The 25,479-nt window shown below is 38.5% G+C and overlaps 1 protein-coding gene across 4 annotated transcripts in view; it reads left to right on the top strand.

Annotated features, from left to right (window-relative positions):
* CDH8 (cadherin 8) overlaps positions 1 to 25,479 on the top strand; it is a 153,614-nt gene that overhangs the window by 108,852 nt on the left and 19,283 nt on the right. For 2 of the 4 annotated variants that reach the window (XM_064671266.1, XM_064671268.1), the window contains 3 exons: positions 4,305 to 4,349; positions 9,663 to 9,784; positions 16,891 to 17,008. In XM_064671266.1, the coding sequence (XP_064527336.1) occupies positions 4,305 to 4,349; positions 9,663 to 9,784; positions 16,891 to 17,008 (285 nt within the window). Of the gene's footprint in view, positions 1 to 4,304; positions 4,350 to 9,662; positions 9,785 to 16,890; positions 17,009 to 24,545; positions 24,667 to 25,479 lie in introns of those variants that run through there. The other 2 variants (XM_064671267.1, XM_064671269.1) reach the window with 2 other exon arrangements.

Genomic DNA, 25,479 nt, shown 5'->3' with positions numbered 1-25,479 from the left:
CTGAAGCATAAGAGCAGGTCAGAGTAGAGGTTTGTAACTGAATATAACTCTGGACAATCTTCTTTAAGCATATTTCTATCTAGAATAAAGACTCTACTCAGGATAGTGTACTTTGAGCTTCTAGGAAAGGTGCTGGATAGCGAAAGATGACACTATTTTCTGGCTGAAAAACAAAGGAGGTGATTTTTTTAAAGGTTCATACTGATGTGTTGGGACATCTTTTTGCTTATTTCTGAAGGTATGGAAGTAAGAAAGGTTTGATGGTACACTTCTAGAACCTGATTCATATCCAGCATCTCCAATAATATATTGTCTGTGAAGGAAATATAAGATTAATTAAATTACACTGTTAAGAAAAATCAGTCTCAGAAAGGAATAGGAGCTCTTAAAGTAATGACATTTAAATACTTCTATAATAAATTCTGCTTTAATAATAATTTTTATTAAAGCATTTTGATGTTTTGTCTACCAGTAAGGGAGGGATTTCATTTGAGCTATAGATTATTTTACTTCAGTTATGAAATCATTTAAAATAAAAAACCCAAATATTCCAGACATCTTGTCCTCAATCAAGCTGCTTATTGTTATTATTGTTACTGCTACTCATTAGAAAATTTGAGAGCTAATCATAATTGACAATAAGACCTTGCATATCTAAGTCAATATTTTATGACATTTTAATATGCATGAGGTATTAGCATATTAATAATATAATTGCTCCAAAGTGTGGGCCAGATTCCTGACTGGTTTATGGCAGCACAACTCCCTTGGTTAACCTGGAATTGAGAAACAGAGCAGCAAATCACGCCCTGGAACTTCTGTTGTATCTTAAAATTTTTCTTTTGCTGCCTATTCACTGGTTAATTTTTTAAGGTAAATCCTTTTCTGTCACTTAAGGGCACCATATTATTTTCTGGAATTTTTGTCTCGTTGTTATAGTTAGATATTAAAAGCTATTATTTCCTCACCACAGTTTAAGGCATTGCTCTGCCTCAGAAAATCTGGGCTCCTAATTAGGCTTGTGGTGCTGTGATCCACAAGAAGTGAAGATCCATTGGCATCTCATCCCACTGTTCTTATTTCTAGTGTGTAATGAAGGGATCAGAAAGATGTGGTTCCCTCTGCTTTTCTGTAGTTCCCTTTTTCCTAACTATCTTTTCCTTCCTATTGGTGGAAGTATTTTCAAAAGCATTTAGTAGAAGACTCCAACTTTTGCTGAAATGATGTGTCTGTAGACTAAAGCTTCCTACTTTCAGATGCTTCCAGAGATTACAAATGTTGTTTTGTTATTCCTTATTCTTGGTTAGTTATCATTTTTTTCCACCTTTTTTTTTTTTTTTTTAATTTTCATTGCTTTTTTTGCCAAAAAAATCCCAAACCTGTAAAACTTCAAACATTTCTACCTTGCCATTCTTTGGAGTTGATAAGTGCCCTGCTAATAAGTGCTAAAACTTTGGCTGTATTTTTAATTTTTGCACTTGTATAATTATTCCCCTCCTTCAATATGTAACACAGTTAATTGACTGCAAACTTCCTCCTGACTTGTACCCTAGTTAGACACAAATAAGGCTCAATAACACGGTGTTTTATCACAAATACAGGTTGTTTTCTGCCAGCATTTGTTTCAGTTTGGTCTCTGGATAGATGTGTGGGTGGAAGGATGTTGGCAGTATTTTTTTTTTTTATCCTTTTCCCTTAAGGATTTACCCAGGAGCTGTGAATAAACCAGAACTGTTTCATTGTCATAAACCTGACATGACTTTAGCAGCTTCCAACACAACCCGCTCCAGCAGCTATACTAATACTTTATTTTGAATTATGTATTTGTTTACCCATATTGATGTGTCACATATATCTTGATTAGGTGTCACTATGAATATAAAGCTCATTGTGGTCAAAATTAGATATGCAGAGCAGTCTCTAAGGACATACTGTTTGCATCCAGAGCTTCTGTCAGGAGACAAGTTACCCAAATATTGCAAAGATGCTACAATTTTGAATTAGGATGCCCCTTTTAACTCTTTTCAAGCCTCATCCTGTCCCTTTGTTCCCTCTGATTTCATATCCCCATTTCATATCCCATGCATTCCTAGAACCACAGAGTCATTTAGGTTGGAAAAGATCTCCAGGGTCATTGAGTCCAACCCCTACTCAATGCCCACCTTGTCCCCCAGCCCAGAGCACTCAGTGCCATGACACCACCAGGGATGGGGACTCCACCACCTCCCTGAGCAGCCCCTTCCAAGGCCTGACCACCCTTTCCAGGGAGAAATTCCTCCTGATGTCCAACCTGCCCCTCCCCTGGCACAGCTGGAGGCCGTTCCCTCTCCTCCTGTCCCTTGTTCCCTGGGAGCAGAGCCCGACCCCCCCCGGCTCCCCCCTCCTGTCAGGGGGTTGCAGAGCCAGAAGGTCCCCCCTGAGCCTCCTTTTCTCCAGGCTGAGCCCCCCCAGCTCCCTCAGCCCCTCCTGCTGCTCCAGCCCCTTCCCCAGCTCTGTCCCTTCCCTGGACACGCTCCAGCCCCTCAAAGTCTTTGATGTCCTGAGGGGCCCAGAACTGGACACAGTTGAGGTGCAGTCCCAGCTTGAGCATCACTGCCCTGGTCCTGCTACCACACTACTGCTGGTACAACCCAGGTGCCCTTGGCCTTCCTGCCCCCCTGGGCACACCCAGCTCATGTTCAATCACTGTTGACCAGCACACCCAGATCATTTTCCAGCTTTCCAGCCCCTCTGCCCCAGCCTGGAGCTGCAGGGGTTGTAGTGACCCAAGGGCAGGACCCAGCACTTGGTTTTGTTGATCCTCACACTGTTGGCCTCATCCCATGGATGATCCAGATCCCCCTGCAGAGCCTTCCTGCCCTGCAGCAGATCAGCACTCCCACCCAACCTGGTGTCATCAAAACAAGGTGGATTAAAGGCAGAGCACCATCCCAAGTGATTTAGAATAACCAGAAAGCCTGGAGTTTCTGGTTTGTTGGGTTTTTGGGTGGCACAAGGGGTTGGGGTTGCCTTTGCTTCCCATTCCCCTCCAGTCCTGAGGTGGATATCAACTTGCTTCAGCATCCTCTCCCTCAAGGAGAGGATCTCACTTACCCTGGCCCCATGTGCTGTCACATTGTAGCAACTGATAACTTCTCTTTTCTAAATACAAGAAATCTAAATACAACGTGGTCTTTTGATTTTCCCTTATAACCAGGGTTATGGTACAAGAAACCCTCTTCCCGCCTGTGAACTACATTTACTTTTCCAATCTATTTTTTTTTCCTTTCCAAGCCCTTTTGATCTGTCTGTTCATTCAGACAAGACAATATCATTAATGAAAGTATGCCAAACATAACAAGATACTTCTGAAAAAATTTACAAACCTTTCCTAGTTTTGCAAATGGATCTCACAATTCAGAGAGTATCAGAAGTAATTACTCGGTAGCTGTTTGTAAGACTCCTGAATAACTGCTCAGCTTCATGGTATGAAAAAGAACAAAGAGGTTGAATTTGAATACCAAATTTAGCCTGACCTCAGATAAACAAAATGAGGGTTAACTGATTCTGTCAGTATGTATTGTGCCTCTGTGAAGGGAATATATTCACTTTTTTAAATTTAGTTTTATTATCAAGTTTTATAAATCAGTGTTGTTCCTTTGAAGTCAACAAAGTACCCAGTTAAAGTCTCTGTTTTAACTGAAATTATATTTACATTTAAAATCTTAAATTATTTCAAATTTAGGAAATAATGCAGTGTTGCTACTACAGTGGCAGACAAAGAACTGAGTGCAGAGTTAGGTGGAATGTCACTGATAAAAAAAAAAAATCCATTTGGTCTTTTTGCAGGCACTTTTAGTTTAAATCTTATGGCTACATGAAACAATGTAATGTCCTGCATGCATTAATGAGCAAACAATTTTAATGTCCTACATGGACTAAGATGGAAATAAAAGAAAACCTCACAGAAATAGAAAGTGAGTGAAAATTTTGTCTGAAGTTTTCTGAAGGGCCTGAAGAATATGGTTTATTCATTTGATATTTTCTGCCTTGACTTGTGCATGCACCACAGAAATTTTGCTCTTTATCTTTTCTTCTGGCCTTATCAGCAGCCTCAAAGTGTAATCTGTCCTTTAGTCCCAAGCTTTGGTCCCATCTTAATTATATTGGTTAAAGGTAGGTGTACGTGGCCTACCTGAGTCAGCCTTTACAGATGGAGCTGCTGAACTTTGGGAACCTCTTAACTACAAATTCAGCTTTGAATTCACGGCCTTGCAAAACTGGTCTGTCCTCAGTTTCCCCTCCTTCTTGTCCTCCTTTTCCAGGCTATGCAGTGGAAATGCCCTCCCCGCGCTCCCCCTGGTCAGCGGGTACGTATGGCTCTTCTGGAAGCATGTCTTGGGCAAGAGTCTGACACTGCCCCATGGCCATCAGAGGTAGAAAAGTGGATTAAAATGAAAGAGTTGGATGATATTAAGCAGCTCCTTGGTTAAACTGGTGACAGTCTATCAGTGAGGACATAAAACCAGAGTGTAACGTGGCTTTGCTCTTGACTCGTTACATTCTTCTTCTGGAGCCCGGAATAAAACAAACCCAGCGAGCTCCTGAAAGGAGACAAAACTTTTCAAATCTGCTCTTGTTTGTCTCCCGAGGAATGACTTAAGGAACAAACCCAAGAAATATGTTTCCCATCTTTTCCTTTCCGCGCCCCTCCCACGCACTTGTACACACAGAAATCGCCACAATCTGCTCCTCCGGAGCGTTCCAGGGGGCTGAAATAAATAGAAATGGAATATTAATTTGGAAGCAGTGATTGTTTCTTGTCTTAGCAACTTGTACAGGAACCTTCCTGCTGTGTACTGATATGTTTGTATTGCTGTTTAGGTATTCCACAACTTAGTATTTTCTCATCCTTTAAAACCACAATAATTTCAAGGGAGAATCTAAATCTTCACGGTGAACAATCCTGTCTGGGTTTTTAGTTTGGTTGCTTGAATTTTGTCCTAATTCAGAACTAGCTTGTGTTCTGGTATTTTTAACAGAAACACTGGCAATTCCTGATGTCTCCTGACAATTTTGGAGTCAGTTTGAGGCACTCAGTCTGTCTTGAATCAGATCATTACACAATGCTTCAGACAAATGAGCACAGGATTTGCTGCTGTATCTGATTTCTAGACTTAAGCTTCAACATAAATAAAACTTCAGTTTCACAATAGCATCTGTGTTTCTCGGGATTCTTGAAGTCAGATTTGTCAGTTTTATATGACAGAAAGATTGTTATAAGCTGTGCTGTTCTAGAGGTAAAGGATTGCCCAATGAAAACAACAGCGTAAACTCTAACAGGAGAAATAAACTTGTCCTGCATGTGGATTATCTTAATAAAATCATCAGATACAACTTTGATAAAGTCATGGGGGATGGATCTGTTAAAATACAACTTAATAAGTTTGAAATATAAGGGATGTAAACCAAGCACCCTTGTTTTTATTAAGTCAGTGATTCAGATTTTGGTTTGATTTCTTTGTTAGAACCAGGGCTTCCTCTACTTCTAATTTAAAATATTATTATAGTAGAAATTTCACTGAGCCACAGAAGCATGAAATAGCCATTTCTGAGCTATGTAGTGATGATAATAATAATAAAAATGTGTTATTTTCTAGGAATCTACTTTCTGTTCAGGTACTTCATTTTAGTTAAAATGCAAGACCACTAATGAATTCTTAAAGAGAACCTTGAAGTGGTTTTGGATGATTTAATTAAATAAAGAAAAACTGGATTAAACTGAATTCCCATGGATTTAACAAATTATAAACTTAATTTTGGGCTACAATAATTCTCTTTCTCAAAGACAACTTGTATGTGTATCTGTCAAGGAAAGACAGGGGGAAGTGTTTTAAGCATGTTTATGAAGTGTTTAAGTGTTTATGGGAGTTGAAAAGCTACATTATGTTCTGTTAGTTATGGCACAAGACCAAAAATTTATTTATAAGCTCCAGTTACTCCTGGTATGACTTGTTGCCTGCAGTGACAACGTTAACAACACTCAGTGCTTTGCAATACAACTTTCCAATGAAACAGGAACATCTCAGTTGTGAGGGGGTTTTTCCAGGAAGAAAGAAAAATATTGATGTGGTAAAACATGCATCTGTAACCTCCAAAAGATCAGGTTTAGAGATACTATAGGGCTTGTTAATGTTTTGTTGTTTGTTTGTTTTTTTTTTAATTTGACTTTGGTTATCTCATCTACCTCATCATTTTGGTATCAAACTCAGCAGCCTTTTTAAATCCTGAGTGGGTTTGAATGGGTTTGGTACTCAGAGGAGTACCAGCTAGTTGTGTGTTTCAAACTTTTGGTGTTCCAGCAGAATCTTGAGAACAGGGGAGAAAAGCAGGAGGGCTTTTTTAGGTGCTTATAATCCCTGTAGACTCTTCAATATGCATTTCTAAACTCAGTTGGATTTCCCATTATTTTTTTGAGTTTGTTTATTCTCACAAGTGAGTCCCCACTAGTTATTTCTACACGGAGTGATCCTTTCCTTATTTCTGCCTGGCTGTTCCTTTCTGTGTGTGCTGTGCTCATCCAGAGCACCCTGCTGGATCTCAGGGCTGTGGGCAGTAATTGAGACCTCAGCAGAGCCACGGATGAGCTGCACTCTAGGAAGGGATGTACACAATTTGCACATGTGTTCCTTACAGCTCCACGCTGTGCTGTGCCACTGCTGGCCCCAGATGACCAATTGAATGTATTAACTAAGTCCTTCTGTGCAGCTGGGACTCGAAAAGACTTTTTGTTAACCAGACTAGTTGAAGTTTTCTCACCGTTTTTTATAATTTTGCGCCTCAGGGTGCTAAATTTTCAAACGAAGCTGATGGTTCTCAAGTGACAGCCCTAATGGCACACTTGTATTGCAAGATTCAAGGTAGGTCTTTTTAAACTGCATCACAATAAAGCTTTTAAAAATCTGTTTAGCTCCTTAGAGAGTCTTTAACTTTAAACTGTTCTATGATTTTGCATAAAAGATCTGATTAGAATTTAAGCAATCAGTCTTACTGTCTACATGCAAGAAGACTCAGTCTCCTTTAATTCTATTGACTGAGGGGTTTGTTGGGAAAAAAATCTTAAAACAAACAAAAAACCCCCACCCAATAATTAAATCTGGGTTTTGTCAGTAGTTCAGAAAGAACTGACTCTCCATTCATACAAATGAGGAAAAGTCCTAAAGGCTGAATACTATTTAGGGAGACATGAGGGGCAGCTGGGATGCAACGGGAGCAGTTTGTGCTCTCTGGGATCAGAGTGGAGCCACTTCAGCCCCTTCCCACTTCCAGTCCAAGGATTTTGGGCATTGCTAACAGAGCTGGATTCAAATATCCTCTGAGTACCTTTTGCCCCTGACAAGTTTTCAGACATTAAAAGTACGAATATGAACAGATGGGACTGTTTTATCTGGACACTGTTTTCAAGCTGGATTTGCTTAGTGAGGAGTCATCAATGTGTTGGAAAAGGTGTGCTCAGTAAACACTTAGCATAAAGTGAAATTTCCTCGAAAAGTTGGGAATGCCAAAATAATTCAATGTACTCAGTGTGGTGGGCAGTACAAGCTGTAGATAAAATTCCCTTTCCATCTTTCTCTCTTTCTCAACAACAAATTTCATCACAGTCACAAGAACCCTAAAAGACAGAAGATATCCCCTTGTTTGGAGATCTCCAAACTGGTTGGGTCTCTCTTGTGTTTAGTAAATTAATTTTTTAAATGAATTCTCATCAAGTTTCTAATTATAATATCTTTAAATTTAATGTTTGTATTTCTGATGAAAGACAAACATTTTGGGGGCAGTCACAAGGGACATGAATAATTTCTTTAGAAGCTTATCTAATTAATTACATTTCTCTGTAATGTCTTTAAAATTTGAACTGCCATCATTTCATTAATTTGGATAAAAGTAAATCTTTAGTGTTTAAATATGACACTGGTGCTGAGAATTCTGATAAGCTTGAGATTCATTGTCTGTATTTTTTTCAAGTGAAGATTAAAAAATGTGTTTAAAATGTTTGGGATTCATGATTTGCATATTAGCTTTTCTTTGGTTTCAAATACATTATTATTTCATGGCATGAGTTTCACCTCACATGTTAGTAAGATCATATGATGCAAAATGGACATAAGTATTGGTCCTAAAATATTTTAGTAGGGTTTCCTTTTTTTTCTGTAATGTATTTCTCTCCAAACAAAAAACTTTGGTGTCCTTCAAAAGGGAAACATTTAAAGTCTGATGTGTGGTAATCTTCCCTATCCTATACTGGTAAAATGTTAATGTTTGAGGCTATCCAGCAAATATAAAGCCTTTCTTAATAACATCAATGTCTTAGGGCTTGTGTCTTTTGAAATTGTTATTTTTATGCTATTTCAAAGCAATGCCAGTTGGGCAGTTGAAATTTGCACACTTATAGGTGGAGCCCCACGAATTATGGCCACCTTAGCATAGGAGGAGAAAACAGGCTGTAAGATTTAGGGTTGGATTAGGTCACAACACAATTAACCCCGATGGAAACCACCAAAAATACAGTGGTTCTCCCTTTATTCATCTCTGTCACTCGTGGGGCTGCCACCAGTTGCTCCCTGTGCACTGGGGGAGCCCAGTCTTTGTGTACTTTGTAGACATTTGAAATGATAAATACATTGAATACCAGGCAGTGGGAGATCTGCCATTGTTGATGGTAAAACCAAGGTAGAATGCTGTGATTGTAAAATATCCCTCACTAAGTGATGGACTTTGAAATTAGTACTGAGTTATTTGTAGGGGTGTGTATGTGCTATGGAATTGTTTCTCAAACTCTTCAAATCAGGTGGTCACCCCAGTTTAAACAGAGTTCATGTTTTTGCTCTTTGGGGTAAAATAATCTATAATATTTATAAAGAATCTGTAAATAAATTAGCTATACTGAGTTTAGGGAAAGACACTAACAGCTGACTCTGAAATCTATTCAAATGCAAACTGATGGTTTAGCTTTTCTTGCCTTACAGCTCATTCTCCTCTTTACAGGGGTAAGCAATTTTATGCAAAATAGCTCTATATTATAAATAATGGCTCGTTACTTCGGGGAAGAAAGAAGTTCACAGGTCATGGTTTTGGTCAGTGGGAGATGATCAAAGTGCTTTAATAGTCCAAATTACTTTCTAGTTTTGCCTGTGTCAGTCTACCATCCATCTTCCTCACCATGTGGGTCACCACATCAACCGTATTTGCAATGAAGAAATAATAGATGTGCAGTCAGAACAATTAATAGAGTGAAATGCTCTGTGCTCTGCCAAAGATAAACAAAGAAATAAATCTCTGCTGTTTACAGCCTCCCCTTTTCCATGTATAATGGACTTTATCAATAAAACAATACAAACTTCATCAAAGAAAAATCTTACCAATTTAGCCCAGGAAAGGTCTTCATTGAGCTAATCTCTAACAAATGCTGTTTGCAATAGGGATCTATTTATTCTTTTCAACCATGAAACTCTGGCCATCCCTCTTTATCTCCCACTCCAACTCCACGATCCGTTCTGGATAAGGCAGCCCAGGTAGGCAAGGACAGGGGACGGGAAGGGCACGGTTACTGTGTGTGCATTTCTGGGGGTGTTTAGGTTCAGATTAAATCTGCTCACCTTCTATACTTTGGTTTCTTGCCTCAGGGAACCACAGCCAGGTGTCCCGGGTGCCTGTTGCCATCAAGGTGCTCGATGTGAATGACAACGCTCCCGAGTTTGCCTCCGAGCACGAAGCCTTCCTGTGTGAGAATGGGAAGCCTGGACAAGTAAGTGTCTCCATGGTTTTATGTTGTGTGACACTGAGGTTGAGTTTCTCCCTGTCCCCTTATGTCATCTTCACTCCCAAAATATACACCTGTGTATTCATGCTAACAACCCTTAACATTAACTGAAGATAAACCTGTGATCACATTCTGTGGTACATCTCTCGTTATATGGGCATATTTTATTTAAATATAGGCTTTAAATTAAAGCTTGAAATAAAAATTCTGAGTGTTTTTATGCTCCCACTGATCCCACTCTGTGTGATGGAGCTCAGCACTTCATAAATTCAAGTGTGTCAGGAGGTAAAAGTATAATCCAACCTGAATTCCAGTCCAGTTATTGAACTATATTGCAGCTGCTTCCAGGTATAATTTAGAAGAAACAGTTAAAACAATAAACCCATTTCTCCTTATCCTTATTTCAGTAATAATCTCTATTTAGTTCTTACTCACTTTTTTATGAAAGTTGGGAAAAAACAAGACAGCAAACCAAAACTTGATGGGAAATCACATAAATTGTAATTGTGTTTAAGGTTTCTAAGGAGGAATGGGGTGATGGAGAAATGGAGTTGGAGTTTTCATTATATTTAAAAAAAAAGAGAGAGGAAAAAAAGAATTAACAGGTTATTTTCTCCCTGATTTAATGGAAAAAAAGAGGAATTCACACAACACTCCACAAGGTGAGGTAAACATAGCAAGATATGGATCCAAACTTTATAGTCTTTTTCAAAGAAAATGAAGCAGATCAGATTTGTCAAAAAGCATCCACTTTGAAGGACAAATGTACAGAAATAGGGAAGGATATCTCATATCCCACATAAATGCCAAGGCAAAGATTCCAGAATATGTACAGACATTTAGAAAGTAATGCAGTGTAAATGAGATGGAAACTTTTGTCCAGCATGAGAAACACCGTGTGTTGCAACAATTCACTGTTTTTAAACTTTGTAATTTATTTCTAGATTGTGACATTTTATTTGAATAAACAGCAGCTGACAGCATGACACTAGGCTTGTTAATCCAACTATTCCTGTGTCTCATGTGGGTGTTAGGCATTAAATTCACTGTTCTCCAAAGAAGGTTACCTGACAATAGAGTTAGAAGTTATTTTCTTTCAGCAGTGTGAAATGACAACCTATATAGCAGCATATGACAACCTACCTCTGGCAGGATTGCATTGTTACAGCAGATGACTTGACTTCTAGCACCCCTTTTTGTTTAGTAAAATGGTGTCAAAAATGTGTCATTTGAGAAATGAGAATTCTCTCTAACCAGTGCAAAGGAGATTATTGAGATGTGCCCTTATGGGCAGGCAGTCATGTCACTGCTGGCATTTAAGTTCCTCCAGCTCAGGGTGGATTTCTGTTTAGCTCGGGGTGGATTTCAGATGCTGAGTAGTTAAGTTTTCTAGAATACATTAAATTCTAATGAGGATAACTTTACCCAGGACTCAGTAAGCTTCCCTAAAATCAGAAAGCTCTGTTGTACAGTGTTTTCTGACTATATTTATCTAGGTATTCCTGTCAAATTTCAGGTGGTTTAAGACATGGTGAAAAATGTTCACATTTCATTTTGGAATGAAACAATAAATGAGATGATTAAGAGTCAGCTGTTAAAAGAGGCTTTTGTTTAAGCACTTACAGAAAACTTTCATTAAACCACGATATTCTTTATCTTACCATTACCTTTACACTCTTGATCTGATGGCAGATGTCACTCTTGAACATGGATCCTGTGTGAACTTTACAGATGGTTATTAAATATTTGGCTGTCAGCATGGATGAGGTGGCACTGATCCTGCAATTTATTCTGTGCTTTAAACAAATAAAATTACTGGAACAATAACCAGTCCAGAATAATCACCAAGGTTAGGTTCTGAATTTGTCATTCAAAAATTATCCACTCCTGCAGAGATTTTAGTATCTCCACAATTTTATTGTTTTTTTCTTATGCTTATTTCTCTGTTCAAATTTCAGAAGAAATCATATTCATCAGTCAAGATGTAAAATTCAAAAAATTAAATATATGTCAGCTATGAGATAGCTCATATGAGAAAGATACTACTCCTTATATAGTAGCAAAAGCCTAATTTGAATTGTTCTCCAAAGTTTAAACCCAAATGTTACATGTGCAGGAAAGGTGTAACTGTGCAATTCCAGTCTATTTACACTTGCAGTTCAACTTGAATCTAAGTTTAAATCAAATTTGAATTACCATAAGGGAGTTTGCATTTGAACTGTTTATAAAACCTTATGTGCAGCCACTAAATAAATTGAACAGTCTATTCCAGTTCACTTTCTAAGGGTTCTATTTTGGGTTCTGATATAATTGCAGTGGCAAGTACAGCTGCTGGTGATGTGACAGAATGTATTAAAAACTGTTGATGTATAATGTTACCAGATGCATTTTCGTTGCCTTCACCTACCTCTGAGAGTAGAGGTGCCACAGCTGATGGAGAGGAAAGGGAGGAGAGGAGGAAATATATTTGTCTAGGTACATATTTATGTGCTGCTTGCACATTTTTGCACACAACAGAAAGTTGCCAGAGATGTTTCTTGTCGGTTTTAGGGGGGAAAAATTTAAATTATTTGAATGTAATGTTACAGTAACTCCAAGTTAGCCACAAAGCTCATGCCTTTCCCTGCTACTCCTTTTTATTTTGGCATAATTCTACTAGCAAAGCCAGAGTATTCATGGTTTGCTGGCTATGATTCTGCACTTGCTTGTTCTCTAGCACAGTGAAATTATTTTCCTGTACTCCTAGAACAGAACTTCTGTCATGTTAAGTAAGAAAAGTGCCTCACTCACTGTTCCCCAGTCTACACCCAGACCTTTCCAATGAAGTGCTGTTTTCTCAAAACAAAGCTACAGAATTTTCACTTCAGTGCTTGAGTCAGTGTTTAAACCAGAGCAATATAAAAGTGAGTACAGTGGTCCTCCAGTCTCTGGCAATTTGTCTCTTATTTTATTGGTTTCTCCTGCTAGAATTGCCTTTTTCTAATAGAAGAAATCTTCACATGGATCATTGTCTGTCTGAAGAGTCAAATGCAGGTCCTGGCAGTGAAGGGCCCTGGCTAAAAAGGCAAAGTTAAAATTATCCTGTGAAAAGTCTACTCTCATGGTATTTTGAGTCTGCAAAGTCATGCACAAATAACCATGAAGAGCAACGGGACTGCAAAAAGGTTTTTCAGACTTGGAAGATCAGTTTTAATAAAAATAGGAAAGAGTTTACTAGTGATGAGGAAACATTGTCAGTGAAGTTAATAAGTTGCATCCCACAAAAAGGGTTTGAACATTACCATGTATTAAAATTGCACGTAGATAGTTATTATAGATTGATAGGAACTTTATTTTTCTGTTTATCCTTATATGTATTATTTCAGACATATGTGGTTTCATAGAAATGCAATTCAAACCTACAAATTATAATGCCATATTGTCCTGGGGGATCATTTAACTATTCACTACAATACAGAACTGCCTGATAAGCAAAATATGCTGATTTGCTAAGCTTCTGCTAAATGTATGTACAGAATCAAATACATGCATGAAGACTTAATGAAACATCAAAGTTGAAATTTTACATGTAAGAATTTCAGAAATTTCAAGACTAAACAGCCAAAGGGTTATTGACTTTCACTGATTACGTAGTGCAAAAAACCCCCAGTTCTTGTTTTCTTTATGACTATAAAGATAAGCTGTGCCAGGGGAGGCTCAGGTTGGGCATCAGGAGGAATTTCTCCCTGGAAAGGGTGGTCAGGCCTTGGCAGGGGCTGCCCAGGGAGGTGGTGGAGTCCCCACCCTGGAGGTGTCCAAGGGAGGAGTGGCTGTGGCACTGAGTGCTCTGGGCTGGGGGACAAGGTGGGGATCAGGCACAGGGTGGACTCAATGACCTTGGAGATCTTTTCCAGCCTAAATGTGATTCCGTGATTTTGTGATTCTCAACCATGTTGTGAACCAAAAATTAAGAGTTGGAGTATTCAGTAGAGTTCCATTCCATGATCACACAACACTGAGCAGTAAAACATGCCCATCAGCACACTAATAAAAACATGAGAATTACTGGACTTTTCTCGCCCCTATGGAGTAAAAGATACCACAGCTTTTTATCACTGTATATATGTTATGCTTTTTTTACTTTTCTTTTTTTTTTTTTTAAGAGCTTATTTTAATGCAAAGGCACAAAGAAATAAGGTTGCTATGGGAACACTAACTCTTAATTCCGTGATGTGTGTGTGTATAACACAACAAGTGTAGTATTCCACTAAGATTGGCTCTTGCATAACATTTTTGGTGTGTTTTCAGAGAAAGAAGGATTTGGTAAACAAGGAAGGGGACGGATGGAAAGAACTGAAATATAGGAAAGAATTCTATAGGACAGATAGAAGTGCCTATAAAAAGATATAAAGCTGTTGGGAGGAGTCCAGAGAAGGGACATGAAGACGCTGAAGGGCCTGGAGGGGCCACACGAGGAGGGGCTGAGGGCACTTGGTGTGTTCAGCTGGAGCAGAGGAGACTGAGGGGAGACCTCAGTGCAGTTCCAATTCCTGGGCAGGGACTGAGCTCTGCTCTGGGGGGACCAGGGACAGCAGCCAGGGAATGGCTGGAGCTGTGTCAGGGCAGGCTCAGGTTGGATCTCAGCCAAAGGTTCTTCCCCCAGAGGCTGGTTGGGCACTGCCCAGGCTCCCCAGGGCAGTGGGCACAGCCCCAAGGCTGCCAGAGCTCCAGGAGGGTTTGGCTGATCCTCTGGGGCACAGGGGGGGACTCTTGGGGATGGGCCTGTGCAGGGCCAGGGGTTGGACTGGATGATCCTTCTGGGTCCCTTCCAGCCCAGCATATTCTGGAATTCTGTGATCTATAGTTCCTGGAAAAAAAAAAATAAAATAAATGAAGTACAAAAAAGATACCTCGTTTCTATTTCTTGAAAATTTCCAGTCTGGGTGATACTCTAAGCTTATTTCATAAAATGTCTGTGAGCTGAAAATCCCTGTTACTAATGGTCTTGGCCACTGACTTTCAGGTATATTAATTGAAAACCTGGAGACAGTGAAGTGAATTTTTACAGCCTGGAAAGAATTAACAGTTCTGTAGCCAGTACAGATAAAATTGTACAACAGTTTGATAAACTGCACCTGTTATGTGCACTTGACCTTCCAGATTTCACTGTGCCATTATCCTTTTCCCCTATTGCTTTCCCATTCTAGCAGTGTTTGAAAAATTGAACACTCATAAAATATATCTGTCTAAATATATCTGTCTTGTTCCGTTTTAAATTGCACTTTTTTTGTCCATCTCTTCTAATACATGTGTTTGAAATCTTTTCAATCAAGGTTCCCACCTTGGCAGATCCAGTTATTAAAAAAAAATTATATCTATTTACGGGGTATTTAAATAATCTAAATTTTTTCAGTAATTTTTTTATAATATTAATAATAAATCTGGCCTATCCAGAGTATGATTAGACAAGGAATTCATTGCCTCAAATTCCTTCCTGGGTTGGGTTGTCCTGGAAATTATATTTGCCTATATCAGTAGCTGCTCAAAAATCTTTTTACGTACATGATTTCAAATATTTATGTTTTAGGGTTGCTTGCTCCTTGTGGTTATTTAGTAAGATTTATTCTTTCTTTGGCTCCTGAAGAACACAGAATGTGATTTTGACAAGTCTCATGTATGGAACATACACAGATTATAGTCATTGTGGTTAAACTAGTATAAAATGTTAGTTATTGATATTTTCTTAGGGAAACATTGAGGATTTTTAAAGTATAAGTCTATGAATTTGGACAGCAACAGACCCTGCTTCCATTTTTCACTCTACCCTTTAAAAATAAAATTTGTAGTGATTCCTAATTTGAATTTAATTGTCCAAGAAATTATTGGTGCGTTGCTTTAGGCATTGCAAGAATAAATACATGAGACAAACATGTTATTGAAATCAATGGACATGGGAAAGGTCAATAATTCTAATTCAATTTCTTATAAAACTCATCTAGTGTGAGCTAACTAGCACTGAAATTCAGCTCTGAGGGTGGCAACTGGATCCATAGCTGACTTTGTTTCCATTTCTCTGGAAAATAAATGGGATCAAAAGTAATTGCACCAAGTCCTTAAAAAAAAAAAAAAAAGAAAAAAACAACAGTCCTCCTGATTATTTTAAAATAATGTTTCTTCCTTTCATATTCCTGTGCAACTTTGTATGATTTGAAGACCAACTGCAGTATCTGAGTGATGTGGGAGGTAAATGGGAAAATGGAGATAAATACACTGTAGATACTGTAGCTGGTCATATGAATCATGTGAGGTGCTTCATACAAAGTTATTTGATTATTTAAAGTTATTCAAATTACCCAAACACTCCTCTTCCAACCTTAGTATCCTTCATTATTTGTTAATAATGTTATTTTAAAACAAACAAGAATATTTGTACTGTTCCTAGTACAGGAACAACTAAGGGTTTATTAAAATTAAAAAAAATTAAAACTCACAAACATAGACTTAGATATTTTCTATTTTTTTTTCAATTTAGATTCTTTATCATCTAAAATTTCACACCAACAGTTAATTAAAAAAAAAATATTATTGAAGTGAAAAATAGTGGTGGGGGAAAAGAGAAAGGATTAAAGATAGATTATATATCCTGGTCCAGTGAGAAGCATGGCTCTGTAAATGAAAGACTGCTATAGGCACCACGAGTGTTTCTGAAGGACAATTTTCTTTCTTTTTATTGTTGAATAATAATTTATTACTTGCCAAAATCAGCAGCAATTTTTACTGGCCTCCCTCACCTCTCTCTCCTTATTCTCTGCCTCCTTGTTCTGGAAACAGTTTAAATGGGCCAGATATAGTTCCTGTTCCTAAGACTTTCAGTCCAAGGTCTTTAAAGTCCTTGCAAGGGTACAAAATAGCTTTATAAATCTGGAATGCAGAGAAATTAAGTGCGTCCAATAAAATACAATTTTTTTCAATACCATATTTATCTATCTATCTATCTATCTATCTATCTATCTATCTATCTATCTATCTATCTATCTATCTATCTATCCATCATTCTGTCTCTATATCTATATCAGGAGTTTGAATAGCTAATGAGACTGTTTCTGTTGTAGGTAATTCAGATTGTCAGTGCTGTTGACAAGGATGATCCTAAGAATGGGCATTATTTCCTGTACAGCCTCCTTCCTGAAATGGTCAACAATCCAAACTTCACCATCAAGAAAAATGAAGGTAAATACAAAACATGTACAACGTGCATCTCAACAGCTTAAGTTTTGAATTGTTTTTTTAACTTGCAGTCACTTTACCAGTTTGTCCTTTGGGCAATTACAGTGTAAATAATCTGCTCAGTGGTACCTTGGTTGTATCTCTTAAGCTATTTCCAATAACTTTACAGTAGATAAGAAGAAAGTAAAATGGATATGGAATTTAGATCCAGAAGACAGCTCACTGGCTTAAATAAAATGAAAGGATGGATTTACTGCCTGTATTATTTCTATTAATTTGAAATTGCAGAGATATGCTGTGAGATGAAAATCTGGAACTATGTTGATAAATAAATGTTGATCCCTGCATTGAGTGGTTACAGATGGGAACATAAAACTAAATATCTACTAAACCTCCCAAAGGAAGCACCTTTTCAGGCTGTTTGTTGTGTGTATAAAGGTTTCAAAGTATTTCGGTGAGGAACTTTTACTAGAAAGAGAAATCTGCTGGGCCAGCAAAGCCCCCAAGGGCACTTTGTATCACCGTGCTTTGGAGCACTTCTGGAAGGGCAAAATGTCATTTTGTAGTGCTGTAGAAGGGGACTTTCATGCGTGATGGAAAGAAAAGACCCATTTAATATTGTTGAGCCATAAATTTATACTGATCCTTTTCTTTGGCACACAGATATGTTTGAAGGTCATGTGAGAAAGAGCTAGGATTGATCCCAAGAATGCTATAAATAGTGCTTTATGTATTTCTACTGACTTGAATATTCAGCAAAGTTTTTCCATCTTGGTGGGATTTTTTTTTTTTTTTAATAAAACATACCCTGCCAGGAATTTTAGTCAAATTCAGTCCCTTATTTTTCTTATTTCAAATTATAATAAAGAAAATCCCTATTTAGTCTATTAGTTCCCTATTTACTAATAGGAAGATGTATGTGTGAGCTGTGTGTGCAGGAGTGTAAGAGTAATATATGAAATATCAAATAAAGAATTGATACTGTTTTCTTTTCTTGTTCTATCTGTCCCAACCAAGAAGCACGATGGCACTGTTTTGTTAAATAACATTATATAAACCTAAATTCTTAAATCTGCTTTAAACATATCCTGTATTTTTCTTTTCTTTAGATATTTTTTTCTCTTCCAGCATTCACAAAGTGTGTCTCTACTTCTATCTGTACTTTCATGTAGGAAATGAGTGTATGTTTTCTGCACTTACAGGAGAAGATAAAACAAACCTCTTCAAAATGCATTTCATAATCATCAGTGGAGTAACATAAATTGAATTAAGCATCCTGAATGTGAGGTGCTTTGCTTGGCACAGCATGACAAAGTAAAAAAGATCTCAGCATTTCTCTTCATGTTTAAATACTGAGCTCATGTTGCTAATTACCCTTGTCCTTCCAATCTGTTACCCATTTAAGATCCACTCTCACTCCTTGTCACAGACAGTGGCAAAATGAGTGCTGATCCAAGTGAGAGTGAGGAAATTTCCTTTATGACAAGGTTGAGAGAAATAAGTCCAATTTTGTTACAGCACTGCCACTCAGTTTTATACAGTTTTTAATGTGTTTGAATCAGTTAAACGTGAAAATCCTCTTAAAACAACCAACTGAAATCTCTTGAAATTAAAAATCCGCTTGAAGAGACTTTTCTGATTTAATCCTTCAGGATCCAATAATAAAATTCCTGCTAGGCATGCCATCCTTGTCTATCAAGATTGCTCAGTCAGGGGTGCAGTGCATGGCTGATGCCAGGACATGATCTCCTACAGGAAGCAAAGATTCCTGTCAAAGCCAAAATCAGGGTATTATTTGGTTGAGGTGAGTTTTCATGTCCTTTAAACATCATAAATCTTCAGCAAGTCTTTATTTCGTTTTGCCACTTAGACAATGAACTTGGCTGTGACTTTGTCCTGCATACATCTGCTAGATAAGCGTGAGTGGTTATTCTTGCTGAAAAAAATACAGTATACCTAAAATAACTGAATTCACAAGGCAAATTCCTCCTTCCTTTGTATTTCTGAGTGTCTGGGCTGCCCAGAAGCCAGGCTGGAGTGGTTTGTGAGCAGCTCTGTAAGGAAATGCCTGTGACAAGCACCAGCCTCATTTCTGGAGATCAGTTGGTGCCCAACACACCAGAGCTTGGAACAGAAAAACATTTGCTCACACTGGTGGCCAAAGTCCTTGACATCTTCCTGACTGTCCTCAGCCTCAGCCTCCTCCCACAGCTTTGGCCCTGCCAAATTCTCCAAGGCAGCAGAGACTGAGGTGGTGATGCTGCAGAAGTGCTGTCCTCCTGTGGATATCATACAGGGATGGCATTTCCTCAGGAAGCCTCCTCTAGAAACCCAATTCTTTACTTGCTGGAACCAGCAATTTCTTTTCTTTATTTAAATCATTTTTCACCGCTTGCCTTTCTCCAAAATTCTCTCAGGGGCGGAGAGAAACAAAAGTACCCCTCCTCAAGAGCATTTGTGAAATGGTATTGCCCTTTTGGGTCCTTGCTTTGTGCTTTAGGTAACTTTGGCATTTGGCCCTCACTCCTCCACCACGTAATGACATCATTTAATCTGCTGGCATTAGTATGCAAAGAGTGCAGCTTGGCATCTGCCAGGAGCAGAAAGCTGCAATGTTCTCTCTCTGTCCCTCATGCTAAAGAATATATAAGATGCCTGTGGAATTTTCTCTTGCTGTATGGAACATAAGCACAGCCATTAATCAATTTAGTTTGTTGCACACAGGCTGATTCTCTTGTTTGAAACTTTCCAGACTGCCCTAAGGCAAGTTCACTTGATCCTTCAGTAATTAATTTACACTGCTAATATTATGATTGGTCACCATAAATATGTTCAACTGAGTGAAACAAGTATATTCATCAGAAAATACAAATACCCCTCCCTTCTCCTAAGATTATCTTATGTATTATAGAAGTTATCCTGTGCTCACAGCAGAATATAATTCCATATTTACAATCTTTTCTATAGACAAGATGCCCAAAACTATAGAGACTTTAGTGCCTTTCTGATGTAAATAATGTAAAAAATGTTAATTTAAATGCCATCATGCGTCTCAGTAGATCCTCTCATATCAATCTTTATTTTTCATGTCTCCTGATCCATTCTCTGTTTTCTTTCCTGAGCTCAGATGTCTCGTACTGGGCAGTTTTTGTGGATTTTGTGCCTTGGGTTCATGGGCAGTGAGTGATGTACTGAGGTAAAGCAGTGCTGCTCTCTCTAACTGTAATGCAAGGAACACTGATCACTTAGATTGCCAGGTGCTAAAGCTTTATCTGCTCACCAGAGAAATCATAAAATTATATAACAAAAATATAAGGATTTATTGCAACGTGCAAATCATGGAATGTTTCCTGGTGACTAAACCTGTGACTGTGACATAACAAATCCTTGACTGCACAAACTCCTACAAACTGACTGGGCACTTCACTTTTCATGTGTCTTTGTGCTGGGTTTGTGCAGAGGAGCAGAAATTGGGGGGAAAAGTGAAAATATATATTTTGTGTAGTGTGTCTGACAAACCAGAAAAACCTAAAACTTCAGATGAAAATATCTGATGTTCAGACAAATGTTGTTACACTCCAGCAATGTGTCATAGACTGACTGGAATTAAACCTTCCAAAAAACCATAGGATCACAATAAATGACAAAAAACTGGCAGGTATTTAGACAGCTGATGAGGATTTTATACTGTCATGGCACCAGCAAACTGAAATGAGACCTCTGGAAATGGAATTAGCATTTGTTGACAGTCTTTTTTTCAGGTGAGTGGTCTTCACAGAGCAACCTAAAATCCAGTGCCAGTACAAGGATCGTCTCCTGCATCCCAAAAAATACCCTCACAGCAGTACCTGTTTTCAGCATTGAATTCTTAAGGTTTCCATAGATTGTTCAAGTGAGAACAGAATTCTGTGATAAAAGCCTTTTCACATATGCAAGCATTCTGATAGGCTGCCAATGCATTTTTTACTTTCAAGAACTAGCAAATGCATCTTTGCCATAAAGAGACCTCAAGTTTTTCCCAAAAGACGTTTCCATTGCTGCTCCACATTTCTCATGGCAGATTCTGTTTCCTAATGGAATAAACCCCAAATCAAACCTTCCACACTGCCTTTGGATGCACCAGTACTTCTGAGAGAAAAAGTGGTGCATCCCTAATGTATAAATGGGATATTCCACACCTCTTACTGGGGCAGAAGCAGTCACAGGGTTTCCTGGATCATGGACAGGGATTACTTTTGGGTTAGAAATCTTAGTGGCACGACCTAATATTCCTGCAGAAGTCCAATAGCCTGATTTGGCTCATAATAGACTGATTATAAGTAATCAGCCTCCCCTCTCCCCAAAAATATTCATCAAAATGTCCATCTGGTGAGTTGAGTTCTGATTTTGGTCCGAATTGATTTCTGTTCATTCTCTATGACAAAATTAATATTTATTCTCAGCCATGCTTAGTCTCTTATACCTGTGACACCTTTAATGGCTCCAGGAGTGTTCATGTTTAAATGACCATTTCTGTAGTCCTTTCCATGCAACAAGTTAAATCTGTCACTTTTGGCCTCCCTGTGCTGCCTTGAAAGCGTAGGCAGTGAGTGTCTAATGTACTTAAAAGGAAATAGCCTGACATAATCACTTCAATCACTGCCTTTGTATACTATTGCTTATTTTAAAATATCTTCTATTTTTCATTGCCTCTTTACCATTAATAAACAAATATTTCTGAACTACTTCACAATAGCTGGAGAAGCCAATTACATGCCAGCTCTCTTTTAGATATCTCAAGTAACAAAAGCAAATTATCAGCTTTTTTTTTTTTTTAATACTTCTGTGTCATTGTGGTTTTAACACAATAAACCCTAGATTTTTCCCACATCTTTTTTCCTGAAAACATTTTTAGCAGCATCTGTCAAATACATACCTGGAGGGTGAGTCTTTTGTTCCCACCAGAGTAACTCTCCAGCGTTAAGATGAGTCTTTCCCTGAATCAGGTTCTTTTGGCATTTCTATATAAGTCTCTCTGCCATTGTCTCAGCTGCCAGCTAAAGCTCCTTTGGTGGTTTTGATTGACTTTTCTTTCCAAATGTGTTCCCCAGACAGCTCAGGGGTGGCATTGCTGTTTCACTGCCCTCCTTCCACTTTGCCCAATTTCAAAGTTAACCTGCTGACCTCAGGTACAAATTGCCTTAGCAAGGACATCATTAAACCCATCATTTCCTGATGGGAGTGCAGTGAACACCCAGAAAAACAGCACCCATGGGTATAAGCAGCACATCCTTGCACATTTTTTGTGGTTTCATGCAATTTTTCAAGAGCCTTGGGAAACTTTGTGGCCCAGCTGCCACGTGCCAGAGGGGGTTTCACAATGGCACTTCTCAAGGGAAAGCAAATGTTTATATATTTCTAATGTGCTTAATTATCACCCTCATTTCTTTTACATCTCAGTAATTAAACTTTCAAAGGACAACTCTAAAACATACCAAATCACAACCTTGTTAGTGGTTTTCTTGAGAAGTGAAATTAAGTGATGTGCTCAAGGATGTGTCTGGCATCTTATAAATAAATATTTTTCTCTCCTGTCTGCCAGTAGTAGTGGTATGGAATAACATCTAGGAGATGTAAAGGAATATGCTGCATAATCAAGGAAACAGCATTGATCAACATCTCTCTTCACAGACATAGTTTTATCACCAGAAATCACAAAGAATCTTGCATAACAAGGTACAATCAGTGTGAGAGGGGTAGAGTTAAAAATAAAGTATTCCAATGTATTAAAAAATAACAACCTGCAAGCTAACCCTTAATCTGGCACTTGTGTGTCAGTATCTGCCATCCACAGGCACACATCATGCTTCTCCAGAAGTGTTCCTAGTGTGAAAAATGTATTATAAATATCAGACCATCAATCTTTTTCTCAGCATGGCATTTAAACTGGAATTGTTTAAATAGCGGAGTTCAACATTTTTATGACCTGTGTGTGCCACAAGAACCTCAGTTTATTGATTTTTTAAATGAATGATAGAGTTAATAATGAAATTGCTAATATAAAATTGTTGAAATATTTCCTTTTTAGCGTGGTTGAAAGATTTTGTTCAGGAAGGTCTTTTTTGCTTATGTTGGAAATTGTAAGTTATAGAAATTAGAAAAAAGCATATAGGTATTGATATTTTGCTGGGTAGGAGAGTCTAACTATTATCAAACCAAATTATGTGATAGTTAAGGTAGATGAGCTCCATGAAACATTGTAGTTCTGTGAATTTAGACTATTCAGGAAAGCACTGGTTCCAGCTTCTCCTTGATTAATATGCAAAAAGTGGTGCTCAGCCAGTGCAAATACTTTTGCTGGAGCCAGTGGTTGTGTCTTGGGTGGTAAGTGTCAAGTCCTTGAAATAATTCATTTTTGTAACTGAGGAAATGCAGTTCCTTATTTATGGTACTCAAGTTCCTTCATCCTTGGTCGTCAGACAATTCACCTGATTGAAACTGCTTTGGATCACAAACTATGTTAGATCTTCCTCTGTAAGAAAAGTAATCAATTTTCTCATTTACATATCTGACAATTCTACAATGTAATGTCATCCTGTGAAATAATAGACTGTGTCTAAAGACTCAAAGGGAGGAGCCCTTTCTGCCAGTGAGAAAGTGCTAAAGCTACGGGAGGTGGAAATTGGTGCTATAGATCTTTAGAGTATTCTCAAATTCCAGAAGACTGGTAGAATTTCAAGTTAATGACAATATTACCAAGGGACCCCAACACATTCCAGGAGTGCTCAGAAGTTCTGCCTTGCCAGGCACGGAATGCATTTCCATTTTCACTGTATGATTTCACATTGCAGTTGAGGTGATATATCTGATTCCTTTCTGCTATTCCTAGCAAGGTTACACTTTTCCATCGTGCAGTAGTGTCAGTCTTGTCTAGTCTGAGAATGCTGGTGAAAATATTCTCAGTATATATCTTTCTGCTGATAACTTTCTGCCTCCTTTCTCCCTTCTTTCTTGACTCTCATCACTATCAACTCTGCTCTGTTATTCCCCAGTGTTCTGTTTTGCCTTGATGTTGAATATCAATTGAGTGCAATTTGAAACAACTTCTCTGGCAGAGGAGGACGTGCTGTTGTTTTCTGAAGTGATTACATTCACATAGATGGAAAGCCAGCATTTTTCCTCTCCTGTGTGCCACTTCCTTTACTGACACCTGCTTCTGCTGTCTTCCCCATCTATCTTCCTGCATGAAGATCACTGCTCTTTCTGGATTCCTTTCTAATTAGAACCACAAAACAGGTGAAGATTCAGTTCAGTTCCTCTGTAAACATACTTTTTAGCCCTATCTGGGTGATTTACACCTTCTTACAATGGTTATGTGCTTTTCAGCACTTGGATAGGCTAAAGAGGCGAGTCCTTCTTGGTGCACAGAGCTGCTCTAGCTGAAGCAGAAAGCCAGAATCAACTCTTGGAAGGCTGACTCAGCTGCCACACTCCTCCACACTGTGACCATTCTGTCTGTTCTGTCCATCTGAAACCTTATTCACTCCTCTCCTGTATTCAGGATGCAGGACTCCAGACAGATTCCCTCCCTCCTCCGCCCTAAGCCAGATGTGATCCATCAAGGCTCCATTCGACTGGACAGGCCAACCTGATGAATGAACCAGCAAGGAGGGGGCCATCTGGTAAGCTGATTGTCCTCTCCAGGCTCTTCCTCAGCTCTGCTGTGCTCCCCAGCACGTCTGTACTTCTTATATTTTTGTAGCTCCAAAGTGTTTCTCTGGGAGCACTTCTGCTCCAAATGCTGTTTAACCTTCCCCTCCTGTTTTAGTTTAGCTCTGGGGTGACAACTCCTTCCCGAGCCTCACACGTGCAAGCTTTCAGACAGAAGAATTGTATATGGACATTGTAAAATAAGACTCATTTCCACGGCATCACATCCTTTCAGAAAAGCGCCCTTTTTTCGGTCGTTTCAATCAACCACAATTACACAGTTATTTCAGAGCGTTAATGTAAACATGCCCCAGCCCAAAACAGCATCAGATGTGAGGGATGAAACCCAGGAGAAGCCCCTGTCCATGCAGCCTACCATTATGCATACATGACCAAAGACACTTTTACTTCACTCATTCTTAATTTATTATTTGTGCTGCTGGCAACGTAATGTTGCCAAAGCGTCAATTATGTTTCATTTTATAAATCAAACTAATTGAGAACCAGATGCAATCTGAGTGAAAAAGATCTGAGGTCAGTGTTGTGCACCATATGCACGACAGTGCTTACTCATGATGAGGGAATGGATTGGACAGCTGTGAATTCTCCTGCTGTAGGAGTTTCATCAAGCTCAGTAGTGGAACATACTCAGCTCTCCTTTTCCAGTTTATTTCATTAATTTCATAATAAAACTGAAGGAAAGTGAGCAAGGCTGCCATGACTTTAAAAGACTAAGTAAGGGATAAAAGGTTATGAAAACAAATCCAAAGAGGAAAATAATCTGG

This window comes from Pseudopipra pipra, chromosome 14 (assembly GCF_036250125.1).
Source record: "Pseudopipra pipra isolate bDixPip1 chromosome 14, bDixPip1.hap1, whole genome shotgun sequence".
Classification (NCBI taxonomy): domain Eukaryota; kingdom Metazoa; phylum Chordata; class Aves; order Passeriformes; family Pipridae; genus Pseudopipra; species Pseudopipra pipra.
The sequence above is the reverse complement of the archived record's forward strand: the minus strand, read 5'-3'. Positions and strand labels throughout refer to the sequence as shown.